Here is a 17,732-nt window from a genome sequence, read left to right as displayed (position 1 = left end):
CAAGGAGAAACATTACTAAATCACACTCTGGCTTTTAAAAGGCTCAGGGGAAATAAACCAACAAATGGGAAGACAGGGACCTGTTTATTTTCCCTGCTCCTTGTCTGACGGGCTGCACAAAGAGTCACAGGGATTAAGGGGAACACATGGAATCACAGGGAACAGTGGCTTGGGTTTCTATGCCTGGGGGCAGGCAGGTTGCTGATCTGTTTTCCAGACCTGGAGTCCTGGCAGGGAATTTGCAGGGCATTAATTGCCACGCGGAATTAATGCCCACGGGTGTGTGCCTTGCCACACATACGTGTCTCAGAATCACTCAGCCTGGAAAAGACTTCCAAAATCAGAGTCCAACCATGAATCCAGCACTGCCAAATCCACCACTAAACCACCTCCCCAAGTGACACATCCTTGCTTGAATGTTTCCAGGGATGATGATTCCACCACTTCCCTCGAGAGCCCGTTCCAATGTCTGCTCCCCTTTGTTCTCCCATCTGATGACACCACCTGTGAGTTATCCAAGACACCACACATCATCCTTGGGCTCACTCTAGAAAGACTGAAATGTTTTTAACCCCTTTGCTGTTGATTTGTCCCGACTGACACAAACTTTCTGATGTGGGGCTTTCATCTTTATTTTCTTTCAGCTGACACTGTTTGGTGACTCACTGAAAATGCTCCCTCTGAGAGGATGCAAATTAAAGTTAACTGAATGTAGTTTAGCATTGCTGTTTCCCAGAGGTTAGGAGGGGCCATTTCCACTCATTCTCCATCTCTTGCCAGGTGTGCTTGTAAAAGAGGAAGGAAAGCAACATCTTGCTGGACCCTCATTTTGCCCCACACTGGAAGCAGAGGAGTGGGAAGATTGTGGAAGATCAGGATGAAGCCAAGCTCCAAGCAGGCACAGTGTGATCCCTATGGATGCCAATGGAATGCTGACATTTGAGTGCCTCAGGGCACCATGCAGGGTCTTCCCTTTGAGGGTTCTCATCAGAAAATGGGCTTGGTGGAAGCCACTTCTGAAAATTGAGAAAAAACTGTTTAACATTTCTGAAAATACTTCCTAACAGATGGAGTGTCTTCTTCTTCCCCACCAGTAAATGACAACTTAGAAGAACAGATATGGGACGTTCATGTGGGGAATTACTTTTTTTTTGTACATTCTCACAAATTAAATAAATGTGGCCCTAAAATTGAAGAGCAAGTCTCTTGAGGATTGACTTTGTGAAGCCCAGAGATAAAGGTCCTTTTAAACTCAAAGTGCAACTTAGGAAGACTTTACTCACTGCTGATCCATTCAATACAGGAAGATGAAACCTCAAAGCCACTGGAAAAAGGCTGTAAAAATTACCAAGAATCCAACCATATTTTATTGCTGGAAAAAGCTCCTGTAAGATGGCTGAATGGAAAGTGAGGTTCATGCAAAACGTAGAAAAGGCCAGTTGAGTGTAAATATCTAAATTTAAAAAAAAGACACGTTGTGGTGTTGACAACTTAAACACAAGCTGTCAGTCATCCTCATTTTTAAGTGTTCTTTATAGAAAACCAAGGTGAACACATCGGGATGAACAAAGCACTAACTTCACAGAGCAGAGGAAAGAATGGTGGAATTAATACATAGACAGTCATAGAAAAGGCTAAAATGGTGAACAGTAAAATACTAGGATGATAAAGCAGAGAGATCAACATTTTCACTTTCTCAATCCTACTTAATAAAATAGTAACTTATTCCCTTCATCATCTTCTCCTAATTGTCCTTCCCAATTTCAAAGGATCCATAATTACAAGTCTCTTCTAGAATCCAGTTAAGAAAATACCATTTACACATCCTAACACTGAAGGAGAATAATACTATTACTTGAATTTTGTGCTTCAAAATCACAGTCTACAATAAAAACAGAGGACTCTCAAAGAGCTTCCACCACATCTAATTTACCTTATGATCACTGGCAGCTCGAGTCCTTTGGCTGGCTCCATCTGCTGCTTTTGAAGCCATCAGTGAGACCCTGCACCCCCTTCCAGCCCCAAGCCCTATCATTCCCAGACTGGAGTCATGTGGCTCCAGCTGGATTTTGCACTGCTAACCGATACTCCCTGACACAGGTTGTGGTCTGCAGCACAGACTCACAGTCTGATCCTGACGGGGGATGTTTTCACCAAAACGTGGGACTTTACATTACTTTTCAATGTAATGCGCTTTACTTTTAATTTTGTGGTTTTAACGTTACAAAACGTTGATGAAAAATACTGAGAAGTCTTGGATCGGATAAATCTAGATTTCACTCCTTTTATTCATTTATTCCTCTACCACAAATGACAGCATTTTTGTATTTTCCTTTTCATATTTTCCATCTCTAAAGAAGAGAATGCCAAGTAAATCTGCCATTTCTCTGTCCATTTTCATCTAATCAGTAACATCATCAGGAGAAAACATCTCCACCTGAACTGGCAAAGACAATTCAAGCACTGTACCAGCAGAAAGACAGGTCAGAGACAAATTGCTGACATGAGATGTGTTTGGAGGCTCCTGTGCACTGCAGTGAGCAATGCAGACTGTTTTTCTTTCCACATATTTATGACTTATAATACGTCCCAGATCCTGAAACAGGACCGTGTAGTTGTGATGATGAACCAGGGGAATTATGCAGCTCACTCCCTCACAACTGGTAACTTTGGATGATTGCTCCACATGATTCACTTGGAACCCTTTGCTGATCCTCATCATGAAAGAATTATAAAAACTGGGCAGGAATGGATCGTATGTATAAGTGTCAAAAACATCTCTACGCCTTTCAGAAACAGGGAAACAAGGAAACCAGTAAAATACACATTTGTCTGCCATAAAGTGTCAAAATTTAGAGGAACACACTACCCCCCTGGGTAAATTGTAAACTGTGCTAAAGCTATGACATGTACATGTACTTTGTGTAAATCCACACTGCATATTATTCCCCTTTAGCAAAACTTTTTGATAAATTCAGAATGCTTAACAGGCATAACACAGCCCTCAATATGTTTGGTGTTACATTTAAAAGCTTTCATTTGCTAAAGTTTTCATGTGTTATTAAAATCACTGCTTGGATGTGGTACAATTTGTATTAAAGGATAATATTCAAACTAAACATACAGCTTTTTAACAGATGTTTAATTACAGCAGCTCCTCAAACTCTGAAATCACTTGTGGAACTCATGTTATTTCAGATGAAACTACTTACATGCCAATGTGGGCTACTTTGGCCCATTATCTTCTCACCTTTGTGGGGCATGATGAAGTTGGGAGCACCTTTAGCCAAAAAGAGCTGGATCTTAATTGCCAGTTTTGAGACAAAATAAACTCTAAACCAAACATGATATACATAACCCCCCCTTGAATCGTTGTCCTTTTTCTAAGTTCTTTACACTTACCACAAATTCAGTGTAACCTCAGAACTCACCTCTTGCCTGCAGCCTAAACTTTTTCACTCTCTGCATTCTCCAAGAAGTTGTCCAAGTCTGATTTATCCCTTTGTAAGTATAAAAGAATGCAGTTATTTATTGTTCAGCTGCTGCTTTATGACAGAAAGACCTTGTTCTCACACTCCTCACTGTCTGTGCACTGGAAAGCTCCAGCTTGGAGCAGAGGTGGAAATCGTGGTTAACAAATGTGAAACAATTGTTGCTAACAAAACCTTATGGACTAAAATACAGGTTTTATTGTTTTATTAGAAATATGAAAGCAGATTTGGTGCTTTTTGACATTATCTTATGCTCAACAACCTCATAATACCCTTCTCCATCTTTCTGAGATATGTACTTGCTTCTTAAAGCCTGTTTTCTGATTAAGAAGTTTATATAGCTTAAAAACCTTATGACTTAAACCCCAAAAGCGAATATCAAGGAGTGGAAATTAGAGAGAAAACACAAAAGGTTTCCAATAACACACACTAAAGATTTTAAATAAATATTTTAATTCTATTATTGGCATTTACAGGTAGAAAGCATACAGTATGTTACAATTTTATCAAAATGTGAAAAATATGGATGTTACATAAGTAACAAATGTAAAAAAAGTATTTTTCTTACCTTCCCTGAAAGTAAGAAAACTATTCAGCATAGGAAAATATTGATATAAAAAACACAGCTTAGGTAAAAAAAAAAAAAAAATTGAAGTTTTTACACAGTACAACAGGTTCATCAGATCTGCATGAAGATGTAAGGACTTTGTGAGATTCTATTTCACCTACAACTTTAGGGAACTGGGGGCAACTGGTAAGCTACATTAATGAATCTACAAGTAGTTTTCCCTCATATCTGCTCCAAAATGCTAGAGTGCAGTAATTTTCTATACAATAAATAATTCTTCAAATTTTCCACCATAGAAAATCATAGAATGCAGAAAATGCCGCTCCAAGGTCACAGAGGCTAGGCAGTGCTTTAATGATAATTATGATAATACTTATTATAGTGCTTTATAATGTCGAAGCACTTCAGAAGAGTTCACTATTTAGGGAACTGAGTGTTCTTCCTACCTTTCCATGGTACGGGTGGGAAAATGGGATCAGGGGAGAAGCACAGGCTGCAGCAGAGATGTGGGAATGGACAGGTTTGTCCCTTGCTGCTGTGAGCCAGGGGCCTGGGCTGACAAATGACCATCAGGAATCAATGAGAAGGGGCAGGAAGGGACCAGGATTAAGTAAGCATCCCCAATAAAAAAAAATTCATAGAGATTCAGAAGCTCTCACACAACTTTGTCCAAAAAAAAAAAAAAAAAAAAAAAACAAACAGGAGCAAACAAACAAAACAAAACAAAAAGAAAGAAACCTGAAATGAAAAAATAAACAAACTGAAAAGGAGAAAAAAAAACAAACTCCTAAAGTGCTGACTGGCTTGGGCTGCTTCTAGCACCTCTTGTATGGAATAAGACTTACAGCAAGCACTGTTGCCAGCAATTATTCAAGCTGATTTATTCCATAAAGTCACATGTGAGCAACTGCAGGATATGGTAACTACATTTTCTGAGACACCTCACTACTGTAGTTCCTTCATTCACCATCTTACTTCCATGCACTTCTTAAGGAAAATGGAATCCTCAGTACTCTTGCATTGTAGAACATGTTAGTAGCTGGAGACAATATGCACATCCTTCACAATTGAAACAAAAAATTAGTTCATTTTCAGAACAAAGCATTATTAATTTAAGAACCATGAACCAAACAATGGTAAATAGGAAAACCCTTTCCAAAGGCTGCATGCCGAATATCTGGTTTGCAAATACAATGCATGCAGGAGAAATAAATTCATCCAAGCATAATTAAATTAAAAATGTCTCAAGTCTCTCTTTCAGCAGCATAATGGTTATTATTTTTAAAGTCTCCTCCAACCAGACTGGCCTGGGGATCAGATGCTGACCTTGGCTTTTCTACAACCACATAATGGTTTGAGCAGTCCCCGTGGCTTTGCACTGTGGCAGTACCAGGGGACAAAGCCTATACATACTGTTCTGCTTCCCCCTCCTTGGAAACAGCCTTGGCTGTACCACCCTTGCTCTCTTCACTCACTGCTGCTGCTGCTGCTGTTTTTTCAGGAAGCGATGCCAAATCTTTGAAAACATCCACGTAATGCCCAAAGCCCGGGCCCCAGTTCAAGAGGCTGTCCCAGTTGAAGCTTGCCGCGGGCTGGCCCAGCTTGGCGGGCAGGGAGCTGTCCCCGGGCGCGGTGCCCGCCGCCTGTGCGCCCACGGGCGCGCCCTCGCCGCGCCGCCCCGGGTACCGCCGCGGCTTCAGCCTCGAGCCGTAGTTGTCCTCGTCGTCCGCGTCCGACTCGTTCACCTGCGACAACTTGGGCATCCTGGAGGTGTAGGCCACGGGCTTGTCGCGGTCGTACTCCATCTCGGAGCAGGTGAAGGACTCGTGCGAGTCGCTGTCGGAGGAGGACTCGGGCGCGGGAATGCCGTCGGCCGGGTTCCTGGTGCGGGACAGAGGCCTCCTGCAGTCCTCCTCGGAAGAGGAGCGGCCGTGGTCCGCGCTGCAGATGCTGGGGTTCCTGGGGCGGGGGGTGTTCAGTCTCTCCACCTCTTCGATGGACAGCCCCACCGGAGGAGACGTCTCCAGCGGGATCTGCCCGATGGGCTGCTTCAAGCGGCTTCCTGGGCGGGAGCTGTGGCCCGCCATGGTCTGGGGGCTCTTGCTTCTTCTGCCCAGCCGAGTGGCGTAGTTGAAGATGCCGGGCTGGCAGACGTCGCCGTGCATCTCCAGCGGGCTCCCTTCCCTGATGGCGAGGTGCAGCTCCCTGGCTGGGCTGTGCCTATAGAACGTCGAGGATTTGGAGAAGGGTGCAGGGCTGTGCCGAGACAGGGGATTGGGAGTGGGGCACGCCGAGTGGCTCAGGGACGTTGTCCTCAAGCCCTGCCCGTAGGCGGGCTGGTAGGTCAGGCTGCTGGCTCCCAGGGGCATGGGGGACTGCCGGGCGAAGCCCAGCGGGCTGTGCCTCTGGATGGAGAACTTGGGCGTGTGGCTGCGGAACTGCTTGTAGTGCTGGATGATGTCGGCGTCGGAGGGGGCGATGCTGCTGGCGTTGTCGATGTCATAGTGCTCGATCTCGGGCTCGGGGGAGGCCAGCGGGGCGCTGGGGATGGTCTCCGTGGCGTGCGGGATGTCCGTCTCGTCGTAGATGAGATAAGGGTTTTCCCTTTCGATGATGTCAGGTTTTGGGTTCCCCTCGGGCTGCTTCCTGACGGTCATGTCATCACCATAGGGCGGGATGTTGTCAGGGTCATCGAACGCCACGTTCTCGCTCCCTTTCTTCTTCTTCTTCTGCTTCGTTTTCTTCTCCTCTTTGGGCCCCTTTGACTTCTTGCTCCGGCACTGGTTGCAGAGGATGAGGCTGAGCACCAGCAGCGCCAGGACGGTGGCGCAGCTGCCCACGATGGCCGGCACGGCCCAGAGCGGCAGGGACAGTTCCGCAGGGTGTGGGGACGGCAGGCACACGTGGCCCCCATTGACGCCCGCCCTGCACTCGTGGCCAGGGGCGCACAGCACGCCCAGGCAGGCCACCACGGTCTCGCACGTCCGTCCCGCGTAGGCCTCGGGGCAGCTGCAGGTGAAGCCGGCGTGGGGCCCTGGCTCGCAGCTGCCCCCGTTGAGGCAGGGGCTGGAGGCACAGGCGCCTGGCGGCACGCACTGGTAGGCAAACCAGCGGTTGATGCACATCAGCTCGCCCCAGCAGGGATTGCTGGCGCACACGTCGGGGCCGCGGCAGCCCGTCTTCACCGAGGGGTCTGTTCTGGAGAGCGTGGCCAGGCTGTGCTTGCCGGAGAAAGGAAGGGTCTCCCCGCCGTACTTGATGTAGGAAATGCAGCCACTGAAGCCTGAGAGAGGGGAAAAAAGGGACAGAGGTGTTGGGAGCTGAAGGCTGAGTGTGCACTGTCAACAGCGCAGTACAAACTCACTGTACATACTCAGTACATACTCCACTGTTCACTAAATAAGCCAAGAATTCACATTATCATAGAGAAACATCTATTCTAACAGCACTTTGTCTTTAAATTGAGTATGAATAACTACGATGCACTACCAACAGCGTGGTACATACTCACTGTACATACTCAGTATGTACTACACTGTTCACTGAATAAGCCAAGAATTCACATGCTTACCACAGGGAAACATCCATTCTAACAGCACTTAATGTCTTTAAATTGAGTTTGAATAAATACGATGTCTGATGACTGAAATATAGTATATTCAGTATATTCAATGTATTTCAGTGTATTCAATATACTGAAATGCTTTTGTCTCCCGATTTTCCCATATCTCTAAAACTTCTTATCATTTCCCACAGAGAATCCCAAGGGCAGCTGGCTTGGCTGTGCTAGCACCAGGCATTATTTGAGTTTGCCCAACGTGCTTCAGCTAAGCCTCCTGTCCCTTAAATTCATGGCAGTGCTTTTGTTTCTCTGAATCTTGAGGGGCCTTTCCCCAAACTTCCCATATTTTGGTTGCAGTGCTACCCTACAACAAATTTTAGTGCTGTGAGAGCCCAGGAGATGGAATTATCCCCAGGCTGTGTGCAGTGGCTGAGTGAGGTCACAGGAAAATCCAGCCTTTTGCCAGCCCAATAATCCTCTGTGTTCCCCTGACTAAATCCTTTCTGGAATGGTTTTGAGGTAGTGCAACCTTACGGGGATCTCTGCTTGGAGCTGTGGTAAAATGGTACACAGAGATTGATACCACCACTCTGTCATGAGACAGCAAATACACTTGAGTGGTATGAGATGCTGTTAAAGGTTTAGAATCCTCAAGGTTGAAGATTTAGGTTCAGTTGAGAGCCCAAGCAAAAGTGATGATGACCTTGCTGCATGCATGGTGGTTCCTTGTAGTACTGATGTGATAAACAATTTGTCACATCTACCTGGATTTGGAAATGTTACTGGACACAGCAGCTTCACAGCCTGTCACCTCGTGTGTTGTCTGCCTTTAACAGCACTGCAGATATTTTTGACTCTGAGTTCATGCAGAGTTTTATACCAGAGCCTTGTAAATCCTTGGTATGTCGTACCCAATGTAATCCAATATTAAAATAAAATAAAATCATATGAATAAGGGATTTTGGACTGTGTGTCTGCTTAATGGAAGCCAGACATTCCTAATTTGTCTGCCACAGCATTGGGCAGTGGTGAGAGGTTAGTGTCCTCAATTTTCCTTGTTCCAGCTTTCCTAAAGCCTCTGCTTTTTCCATGCACACGCTGCTCATAAAACATACATGTAAAAAGGGTAAAGGTCAGCACAGCATCCACAAGCTTTTACACCCCATTTCATACATATTCACAACACACAAGTGTAAAGTGTGAATCTACTCCACTCAAAAATACTTTATCTGGTCACAATTCATGAAGCCAGGAAGATTCTTCAATATAGAAATATGTGAAAAATACATCTGTATTGTCTGGAGAATCTCATGTTTTGCAGCTAAAAATCACTTCCATCTTTACCTAGCACTTGGGAAATGATATCAAATATGTGTTATCTACTTCTTTTGCCAGGGTTTGAGACAGTTACTTTAACTCTTAAGGGAGACTGATTTACTCCTTAACAGCTAGACATCAGTCAGAGGGTGTTCCCTTATTGTCCTTGCTCAGAAATAACTCCTATTTTTCATTTGACAGCAGGATAAAGCAGCAGGACCTTGGAGTTGCAGAAAATATTATAATCATATAAATAACAGGGTAAATCCTGCGGTACTTATAAAATCCCTACAAAGTTTTTGTTTAGCATTTTTTCCCAAATGAAAGATTTGCCTTGATTTTCTAGGTTATGATTCAGGTGAAGAATACATCTTTTCTTCTCCATAGGGGTAACAAAAATACAGCAATTGAGGTACAGACAAGCAACTCCCCTGTCTCAAAAAAGCCCTGCAGATGGAGTGTCTGCTTGTGGAAACAAGAAGCCTGCAGTGTGTACTAAAGGAACAAAATCTGTAATCCTTACTCATTCAATTTGCATTTTTTCTGGCAAAGGATGGACGTATGATAATTACTAATAAAGAATTACAGTACTTGGGGAGAAAAAAAATTACCTGCAGCTGTGCTCTTGAAAAGCTGGCTGGACGGAATTCCTCCCAGAGAAATGGTGAGGACGTTGAGGCCACCAAAGTCCTGGGTGGCATGGAGGATGTCCCGGCTGTGGGTCCTGTCCACCGACAGGATGGTGGCAGAGCCGTTCTTCTCCAGGAGCACCGAGTGCCACTGGCCATCTGCAGCATACACCTCAGGGATGTTCCTCTCCACCTTGCCAGCAACTCCAGCATCAGATATGTAGTGCACCTTCCCACCTTTGATCTGCTCAGAAGAACATGACACGTAATTTTAAAATGGTGTCGCATAACACACACACATAACCCCTCTGATGTATACTCACAGCTACAGTAACACGTGGCTTTGGTGTAATAGAAAGCTAGGGTGGGTATATTTTTCCCCAAATAACTGCTTTGTACTAAAAAAGCTTTAATTACTTACCATGAAAAATTTGGCCAGAATTAAATACACCACATTGTAGAAACTTCAGCAGAAAATGGGCATCTTAGAGCTGCCACCCATTCAACCCCTGGCTAATCCTACTGAGCAGACAGCTATAGGTCATGCACATGACACACATTTCAACCAGAGAAAGAATATTTCTTTCTCCTTCTTCAAGGCAAGTGTGGAAAATGCTTAGCAGAGTGAACAGATGTTGTCCTCGCCCAAGAAAATTGCATCCAGTTTTTATTACGACACAGTAGGAATGCATAAGGCATGGCAGGGCTTGAGCAAGAGCCCCATTTCATATCTGCTTTTTCTGCTAATTGGTATTTTGCAGGAAACTTTTGTGGTATTTCAGAAAGTTTTCTGAAGAGCTGCAAAGCGCGTGATTTTGTGAGAATTTTCAAGTAGTGCTTTCTTGAGCAAACCGCTTTAAAACTTGTGAACAGCCAGGGAAAAAAGGAATAATATTATGGCTTTTTCTCTTAATAATGATGCCTCACAATTCTACCGAATCATGAGATGCGGGATTTCAAACCTCTTACCGTGATCCCAAAATGAGATCAGTGCAAATTCTGCACTTAAGATGCAGGAGCTTAAAAAGAATCCCCAACATCCAGCCCTGCCAGTTTCTCAGATATTGCATGAATTTGGGTATGCTGGCTGACCTCCTAGGGGCGTACAGAACTGCGCAGACTCACAGAGGATGGCTCTGGGACTCGCTGCAAGTTTCCTTTGGTGCTCTGTACTTTTGGTCACATATTCCTGCATGCTTGGTCACACATATTGAATAGAACAGCTCCTCTCTGTCCCAGCTCGGCCAGCCTGAGATCCGTACCCCACGCGTGCGGGACGTGCGCAGGCAGAGTCCAGGAAAGGTCACAGCCCCAGGTTTGCTGGAAGCTCTCAAAGCCTTGCTTCCTTTGTTCCAGGAAAAATAAGGTTCACCTGGGAAGAACTGTGAGGTGACACACTGGCTACAAGAATGCTGCTCTCCTTTCCAGAAACTGTTAAATGTTCTGGATTTGCTTCTCCGGTGATGCAAGCTGAGGACTTTGTTCAGACACTCCAGCTTTAATAAGGCTCTAAGACCACGCTCATGTCTTGGCAGCTGCCTGAATGAATGCATCTAGCACGTTTTCCATTTGGATGGAGGACACAAGAATGGTTAATATGAGCATCCACTTCATTTTCAAAGGCAGTAATTTAGACTACTTGAAAATGTATTGTTTGATAAGGCTCACCTCACAGACAGGATGCTTTTGTTACTGATAAAACACAAGCGGCATGTGTCTAAATTATCACACAGCCCAAGGAAAATCCCACTGTTACAAATGCAGATTGTCAAAACATATTAAACACCATTTCTCACAATAACTTATAAAAAGCTTGACTGAGCTGAATGTATACATATATTTATGTCTGCAACCTGTATTGGCTTGTTATGTCTTATTCTGTCTATGCCCTATAAAAACACTGCCTTGTATTTTAGTTTTTATGCAAAGAGAAAGGGATACACCATGCCAGACAACACTCTCCAAACTTAAGGGGAGACTGAGCACAGAAGTAAAATTTTTAATTTTACCTTAGAAAAGGCCTGTAGAATTATTTACCTGTCAGCAACTGATATTTTCCATTATAATTCATGATTCTTTAACCCTATTTTATATCTTTAAAATTGCATGTGACTAATGCTAAAAGACTCATAAATAACATACTAGGGGCATTTGGAAAAGAAAATTTCCAGAGACAAGACTGGTCCATGACGGCTTCAACTAGGAAAAGATATGGAATGGTGCCTTGAAGCACAACATGTTTCTAAATTTGAAACAAAGGCTGAAGTTGACAGCATTGAGTAACATAAATTTCTGGGTTTTATTTAAATAGCTGAGCAAATGACAAGTAGAATGTAATGAAAAGAATGAACCACTAAAGCAAGCATATTCCTAACTACAGGGCTGATTCTACTTTACTAGTATTCCAAGTCTCATTTGCTGAAAAAATTGGGTTTTGTCTTAAAACTAGCTCTTGAATGGGAGTTCATTTAAAAGGGTTATGATCTGTCTAGTTCCTATAACATGACATATGCATAGAACCACGGAATGGTTTGCATTGGAAGTGACCTTAAAGATCATCCAGTACCAATCCCTCTGCCATGGGCAAGACACTTTTCTCTATCCCAGGTTGCTCAGAGACCCATCCAACCTGGCCTTGAGCACTTCTAGGGATGGGGCAGCCACAATTTCTTTGGGCAACCCATGCCAGCGCCCAACCACCCCTCACACAGGAGTATTTTAGCTGAAATAGGTAGAATGTAATCCACATTCTCTACCCATACAATTCAGAGATTGTAGAGCTCTGTTTATGCTAATTTAATCTGACTGCAGATGAGATTTCTAGATAAAGCAGGACAAGACAGGCAATTTCACCTTTAACCCGCTCTATTTATCCCATTACCTCTAACTGAATTACTTGCAACATGCACTTGTAGGAAAATAAGCTGTGACAAAGAGCACTAGTAATAAGGAATGCCCCACTCTCTTTGTTGTAGTGGATTTTGGAGGAAGCATTTTCCAACTGAATTTGACAATTATTTAATGTAATCTGGAAACACTTGCCTCTTTCCTGGATTGAGGATCCCTTTAAATGATAAAGTCCCCTCCTGGGTTCTTAGCTGGGAGTTTACATCCATCATTTAGTGAAACAACTGCTCACAATCTCAGTGGGTCTGATTTATTACCACTTCTCTAGTTTTACCCCAATCCCAGCCACACCAAAACCAATTAGCTACAAGAGGAAAAATGTGAAGGCATGGAAGTAGCCACAGGACTCTCAGCTTTTCCCTAGCATGGTTTAATATTAAAAACACATGGCAGGTTTTCTCTGAATGCTAATACTTTGGATAACAGGCATATTAAAAGACACAAAAATCAAGTTATAAAATTGTCTGTTCTGAAGACTGACAAGAATTGTCAAGACAGGTCCCTAAAGCCCAACTTCTGCACCAGGAGTGGATGGAGATGACATGGGTTGCTGGGTTGGCTACATTGGCATCTCAGGCTACCACTGAGGGGAATACTCATGGTGACACCTACTCTGGGAATGAGGAGCAGTGCAGAGGCCATACTGCACTACCTACAGTTAAATTACTTCAGTTTTACTAACTAGCATCACCTGAGAACTGCCTGGCAACCGGCACAGCTCTCCTTGCTCAAACTTCAGCATCTGGTCCTAGGCAAACCTCTGCTCTCTTCCCCTGCACAGCTGGGGCTGGGACTTGACACCCTCTGCTTGCTCGTACAACTTCACCAATATTAACAATAACAAGAGTGTTTGCATAAACACAGCGCCAGTGCTTCAGCCAGGAAAGGCAACTCTCTCTCTTCTTTTTTATTAAAGCTTGGAGAACTCACCTAGCAAATTCTGCTAGGGGGGAGAAAAAGGTTTTTTTTCTCCAGAAGTCAAAAATAATGAGATCTTATCTGCTAATATGAGCTAGGCAGAAACTTCCTATGAAATGATGTGGTAAAAGTATATGCCAGGGAAGTAGTGTAGACTTGCTTCTTAAATGCAGCCGGTGTGTCAGGAAAGCTTCTGAGCAGGCAGGTGGAGGATATCCATGGGGCTGAAGCTTAGAAAGTGTGAATTTCTGTATGAATTTCTCTAAAAGTCAGGGAAAAAAAAGTTGGAAAGCCTTGCAGCAGTCAAGGAAACTTGGAGCTTACACCAACCCAATAAAGGGGCTTGCCAACATCACTGCTGTACTCATTTAGAGTTATGAGTAAATGGACTGAGTCACCGCCAGGAACCAAACCATCGCTTTCTCCTGAGAAAGGTAACTTCGGCAGCAATAAGCTCTTTGAGGGAAAAAAAACCAGCAAAAAAGCCCCAAAACAGTGTGGCATTTGAAGCACTAATTCAGCTATGTATGCCAAAATAATTTGATATTGACATTGGTCTGTGAGTAACCTCATGAATTTGAGTTATCCCTCACTTCCTAGTTTGATAAACTTGAGCCATGTTGGTAGGAATTAATGAAAACTTTTTGGCAATCCTTTGCTAGCTTAAGGAGGGTCTGGGTTCAAGGCTCAAAAAATCAGAAGATAAAAGGCCAATAACAAAATGATTTGTTCTGTAAAGTGTAATGATGATAATAACCATGGCAATGAGCACCGTTCTCGTCGCCTTAAAACAGTCACTATTTGGAGTCTAGACAGAACTGATTAGATATAAAACCATCAAGATCTTCTGATACCTTGGCAAATAGGAAGGGAATTGTTGAGAAGATGAATGACACTGGAGCAGTGCCTAGTCTCAGCTAAAGACCTAATATTTCATAAAGGAAACAGAAAGAGTAATGGAAAATCTCGATTTTGATCTCTGCACACGAGGCAGCCCAACCAAACCGGGCCTTAGGTGCAATCTCACCTTCAGGGTGGTGAAGTTGCTGCTCTCCTGGACGTGGAGCAGGACGCCGCTCTCGCTCCTCGTCATGAACTTCACCTCCAGGCGCTCCACGCCCGGCCGGCTGCCAGCCCCCAGCCTCAGCAGGTAGTCCCGCTTCTTGTTGGGGCTCATGTGGTAGTCGAGCCGGCCCTTGCCTTCCAGGGACAGGGCTGTGTCAGCTGTGATATCTGGGACAAGCACAGGGAAGCGTTGAGCACACAGCCCCAGCCATCAGAGCAGAGATCAAGGTCAGAGCAGGTCAAGGGCAGGGGGCAGCAGGAGTGAATGGCAACTGAAGCCCCTCTGTTCTTTGGCTTCCACCAGAATGTGTGCTTGAGAGTGGGAGTGTGCGAGTAATTTACTGCTGCTATCAGTCAAGAGTAAATTAAAACTCGCTAGGGAACAAGTGAGGGAGTAGGGAAAAAAAATTTGGCTCTCAGAACTGTAATTCCTTCCCAGGGATGTTACTGTTTCCATTACTGCATCGGGGTTTCATGATATATTGAACTCTAAGCTCTTCAGGGCAGAGATAATGACTTTCTATTTGTTATGGCATAAAAAAAAAAGTGAATAAAAAAGGCAGAGCATTGACTACCAAATGCTGTTAAAATTATGGCTAAATTCTTTTGTAAACTGGTGCAATAAAAGCATATAAATCAGCTAAACAATAATGGGACATGTAAAAAAACAAAGCCCAGTCATTATACTACAACTACACAGAAATAAATCACTTTGCTCTCCTGAACAATCCCATACTGATTTACAGGGCTACTCCTATGAGAGTTAATCACCCCCGAGCGTAAACGCCTTGTTTTCATTTACATTTACAATATTTTCTTGCATATAATCCACAGTCAATTTGATGAAAAGGACTTTAGTTTGGAGAAGCCGTAAGCACACGAACTCAGTCTTTACGTGAAGGGGTTTTTGCTTACCCTCTTGCCTCCCCATAGCAGGCAAATCCCTCCTATGGGATCCCTTTATTTTAGTTACAGATTATATGTTATTGGGAAGCAGGACTTTAAATGAGTGCAAGTTACCTGAAATGTGATATACAGACCAGAAAACATTATGTATTCAGGTTGTTGTCATTTTTAGCCCATGAAAGGGCAACAGTCCATTGTGGACTTTTAAACTACTTAAGAGGCAACATGCTGCTTGTTTTCATTGTTTTATAAAATTCATTATCACATGGCCCTGAAACCCCTTAACAGCCTTTGGTTGAGCCACAGTCAGGTGTATGTTAAAGACATTTAGACATAAAGACATCCTTACATTTTTCACAGTGCCTTCCTGTCAGTCCATCCTTGCAGAGACACTGCTGCCACGACCACTGATCGACACAAGTGCCACCATGCTGGCAGGGGCTGGTCGTGCAAGCTCCTTCCAGCCTGGGACACCTGAAAGAAACCAGAAAAGCAGATGCTGAAAAAGGTGCACACAAATAAGCAGAGCAAATGCGCTGGGAATTATCATCTGTTTAAATGGTACTCCCTTTCTTCCCCTCAGAGATGCTAAAGTGGCTCTTTCCCCCATCCCTGGAAGTGTCCAAGGCCAGGTTGGATGGCTCAGAGCAACCTGGTCTAGCAGAAGCCCCATGGCAGGGTCATTGGAACTGGATAATCTTTAGGTCCCTTCCAATCCAAACCATTCTGTAATTCTAAGGACCTCTGTAGACAGCTCAAGTTTCTAAGCAGATCCCAATTTTCAGCATCAATTTATAGCAGTCTTACAAAAGAGGAAGGAATTCAGAGACAGCCAAACTACTACTATCTGTGATGCAAGAGAGAAGAAACCTTTTCAGGCTTTTTTTCATGCTGCAGACTGCCAGGGTCTTTGTATTACAATGATCAGTGCAAACACGGAGGTTGAGAGAGGAAGTGTGAACGAAGAAATCTGGATGGAAGACTGACATTATTGCTGCAACTGCGACTTCAAATACTGAGATGGAAAAAACAATAGAATGGGATAGTTCATCATTTCTGAAAGAGCACTCAGACGATATGAGGGAAATTCTGAGATACTTGAGAGGCAAAGTGAGAGAGGAGACGTGGTGGATTAAGAGGAAATAAAAGGGAGTAGAGGGCTAGCAAACAGTATGAATACAGTCAAAATCAGGTGGAATTTATAAAGAAATCCAAGAACAAGGGCGACTCAATTTCAGCCCCCAAAGCTACTTGAATTATCACTAACAATAGACACGTAATGATGCTGCTTTTGTTTTTAAGACTCTGTAATCTTTAGTGAACCTTAAATCCAAATTCACTTCCTTCCTACTTTTTACAGTGGGTTCTACAGTCTTTTTCTCCTAACAAGAAATATCTGTTGGTGTCTGAATGGAGTAGCATTCATGCTAGTTTCCTTTATTGCAAACGGGGTCCATTTGATCCCATATATAGCAGACGTACCGATCTAGGATTCCTTGGGCTGCCAAAGCCTGGCTGGGCTCCAGGGGACGTCCATTGACTGCAAGCTCCATTATACAGCCCACAAAATCATGGCTTTCCACCTGTCCTCTCCTCTGAAGGATGGGCTCTATGGACCTGATGCCACCAACAGTAACTCGATTTGGTTGTACATCGAGAGTCCTGTGAAAGAGAAAAATGACTAATCAGTACCAGGCATCAGGATGGTGATGACAGCAGAGGAACTGCAACCATCACTTACAGCCTGTGGCTAAAATTCCTCTTCCCAAATTGGTATTTCACATTTAGAAGGGGACACAGAGATTAACATCACTTGAACTAACAGTTATAGTGGGCACGACTCTAAATTCACACTCAGTTTGCATGTCAAAATTTCTATTCACTGGACTGAGCAGTGTGCTTCAGATCACAACAAATAAGGTTTTTTACCCAACTATAATTGAGATTGTAGATGATACTTAAACAGCAGGAAGATGGACTCATTGTTTTACAAAGATGTAACACATCTGCTAGCAGGGAAACCCTGTGTGGCAGGAAACATTGTGATTATTTTAAGAAATTAGCCAAAGTGATTGGATTAAAGTTACTGTTATCTCCAAAAATTTGAGCCCAAGACTACTGAGCTAGCTACAGTGAACACCAGAAATAAAGTTTGATTTCTTTACTGGACACTGTTTATGAACTCAAAACTGTAACAGAAAACATCTGAAAACAATGTCAAAGTAATTACTGTTAATATTTTTGTAATGACAGCACTAATCAGGTGATTTTATTTCCTATGTCTTTATGAACAATGAGAGGTGCAGTTTAAATAAATACATGACCCCAAATCATTAGGCAATAGATGTTATCCCCATTTGTACCACAGT

At 43.5% G+C, this 17,732-nt stretch overlaps 1 protein-coding gene across 1 annotated transcript in view; it reads right to left on the bottom strand.

The window, feature by feature from the left end:
* Positions 1–4,926: 4,926 nt before the first annotated feature.
* Positions 4,927–17,732, bottom strand: part of FAT4 (FAT atypical cadherin 4) — a 119,635-nt gene continuing 106,829 nt past the window's right edge. Inside the window, exons 13-17 of the mRNA XM_058024283.1 lie at positions 16,846–17,025; positions 15,713–15,837; positions 14,420–14,625; positions 9,550–9,811; positions 4,927–7,342 (exon numbers count right to left, since the gene is read on the bottom strand). Of these exons, the coding sequence (XP_057880266.1) occupies positions 5,463–7,342; positions 9,550–9,811; positions 14,420–14,625; positions 15,713–15,837; positions 16,846–17,025 (2,653 nt within the window). The 3' untranslated portion in view covers positions 4,927–5,462. The remainder of the gene's footprint in view (positions 7,343–9,549; positions 9,812–14,419; positions 14,626–15,712; positions 15,838–16,845; positions 17,026–17,732) is intronic.

This window comes from Melospiza georgiana, chromosome 5 (genome assembly GCF_028018845.1).
Source record: "Melospiza georgiana isolate bMelGeo1 chromosome 5, bMelGeo1.pri, whole genome shotgun sequence".
NCBI lineage: Eukaryota > Metazoa > Chordata > Aves > Passeriformes > Passerellidae > Melospiza > Melospiza georgiana.
Note: the sequence above shows the minus strand (reverse complement) of the source record. Positions and strands in the feature narration are given on the sequence as shown.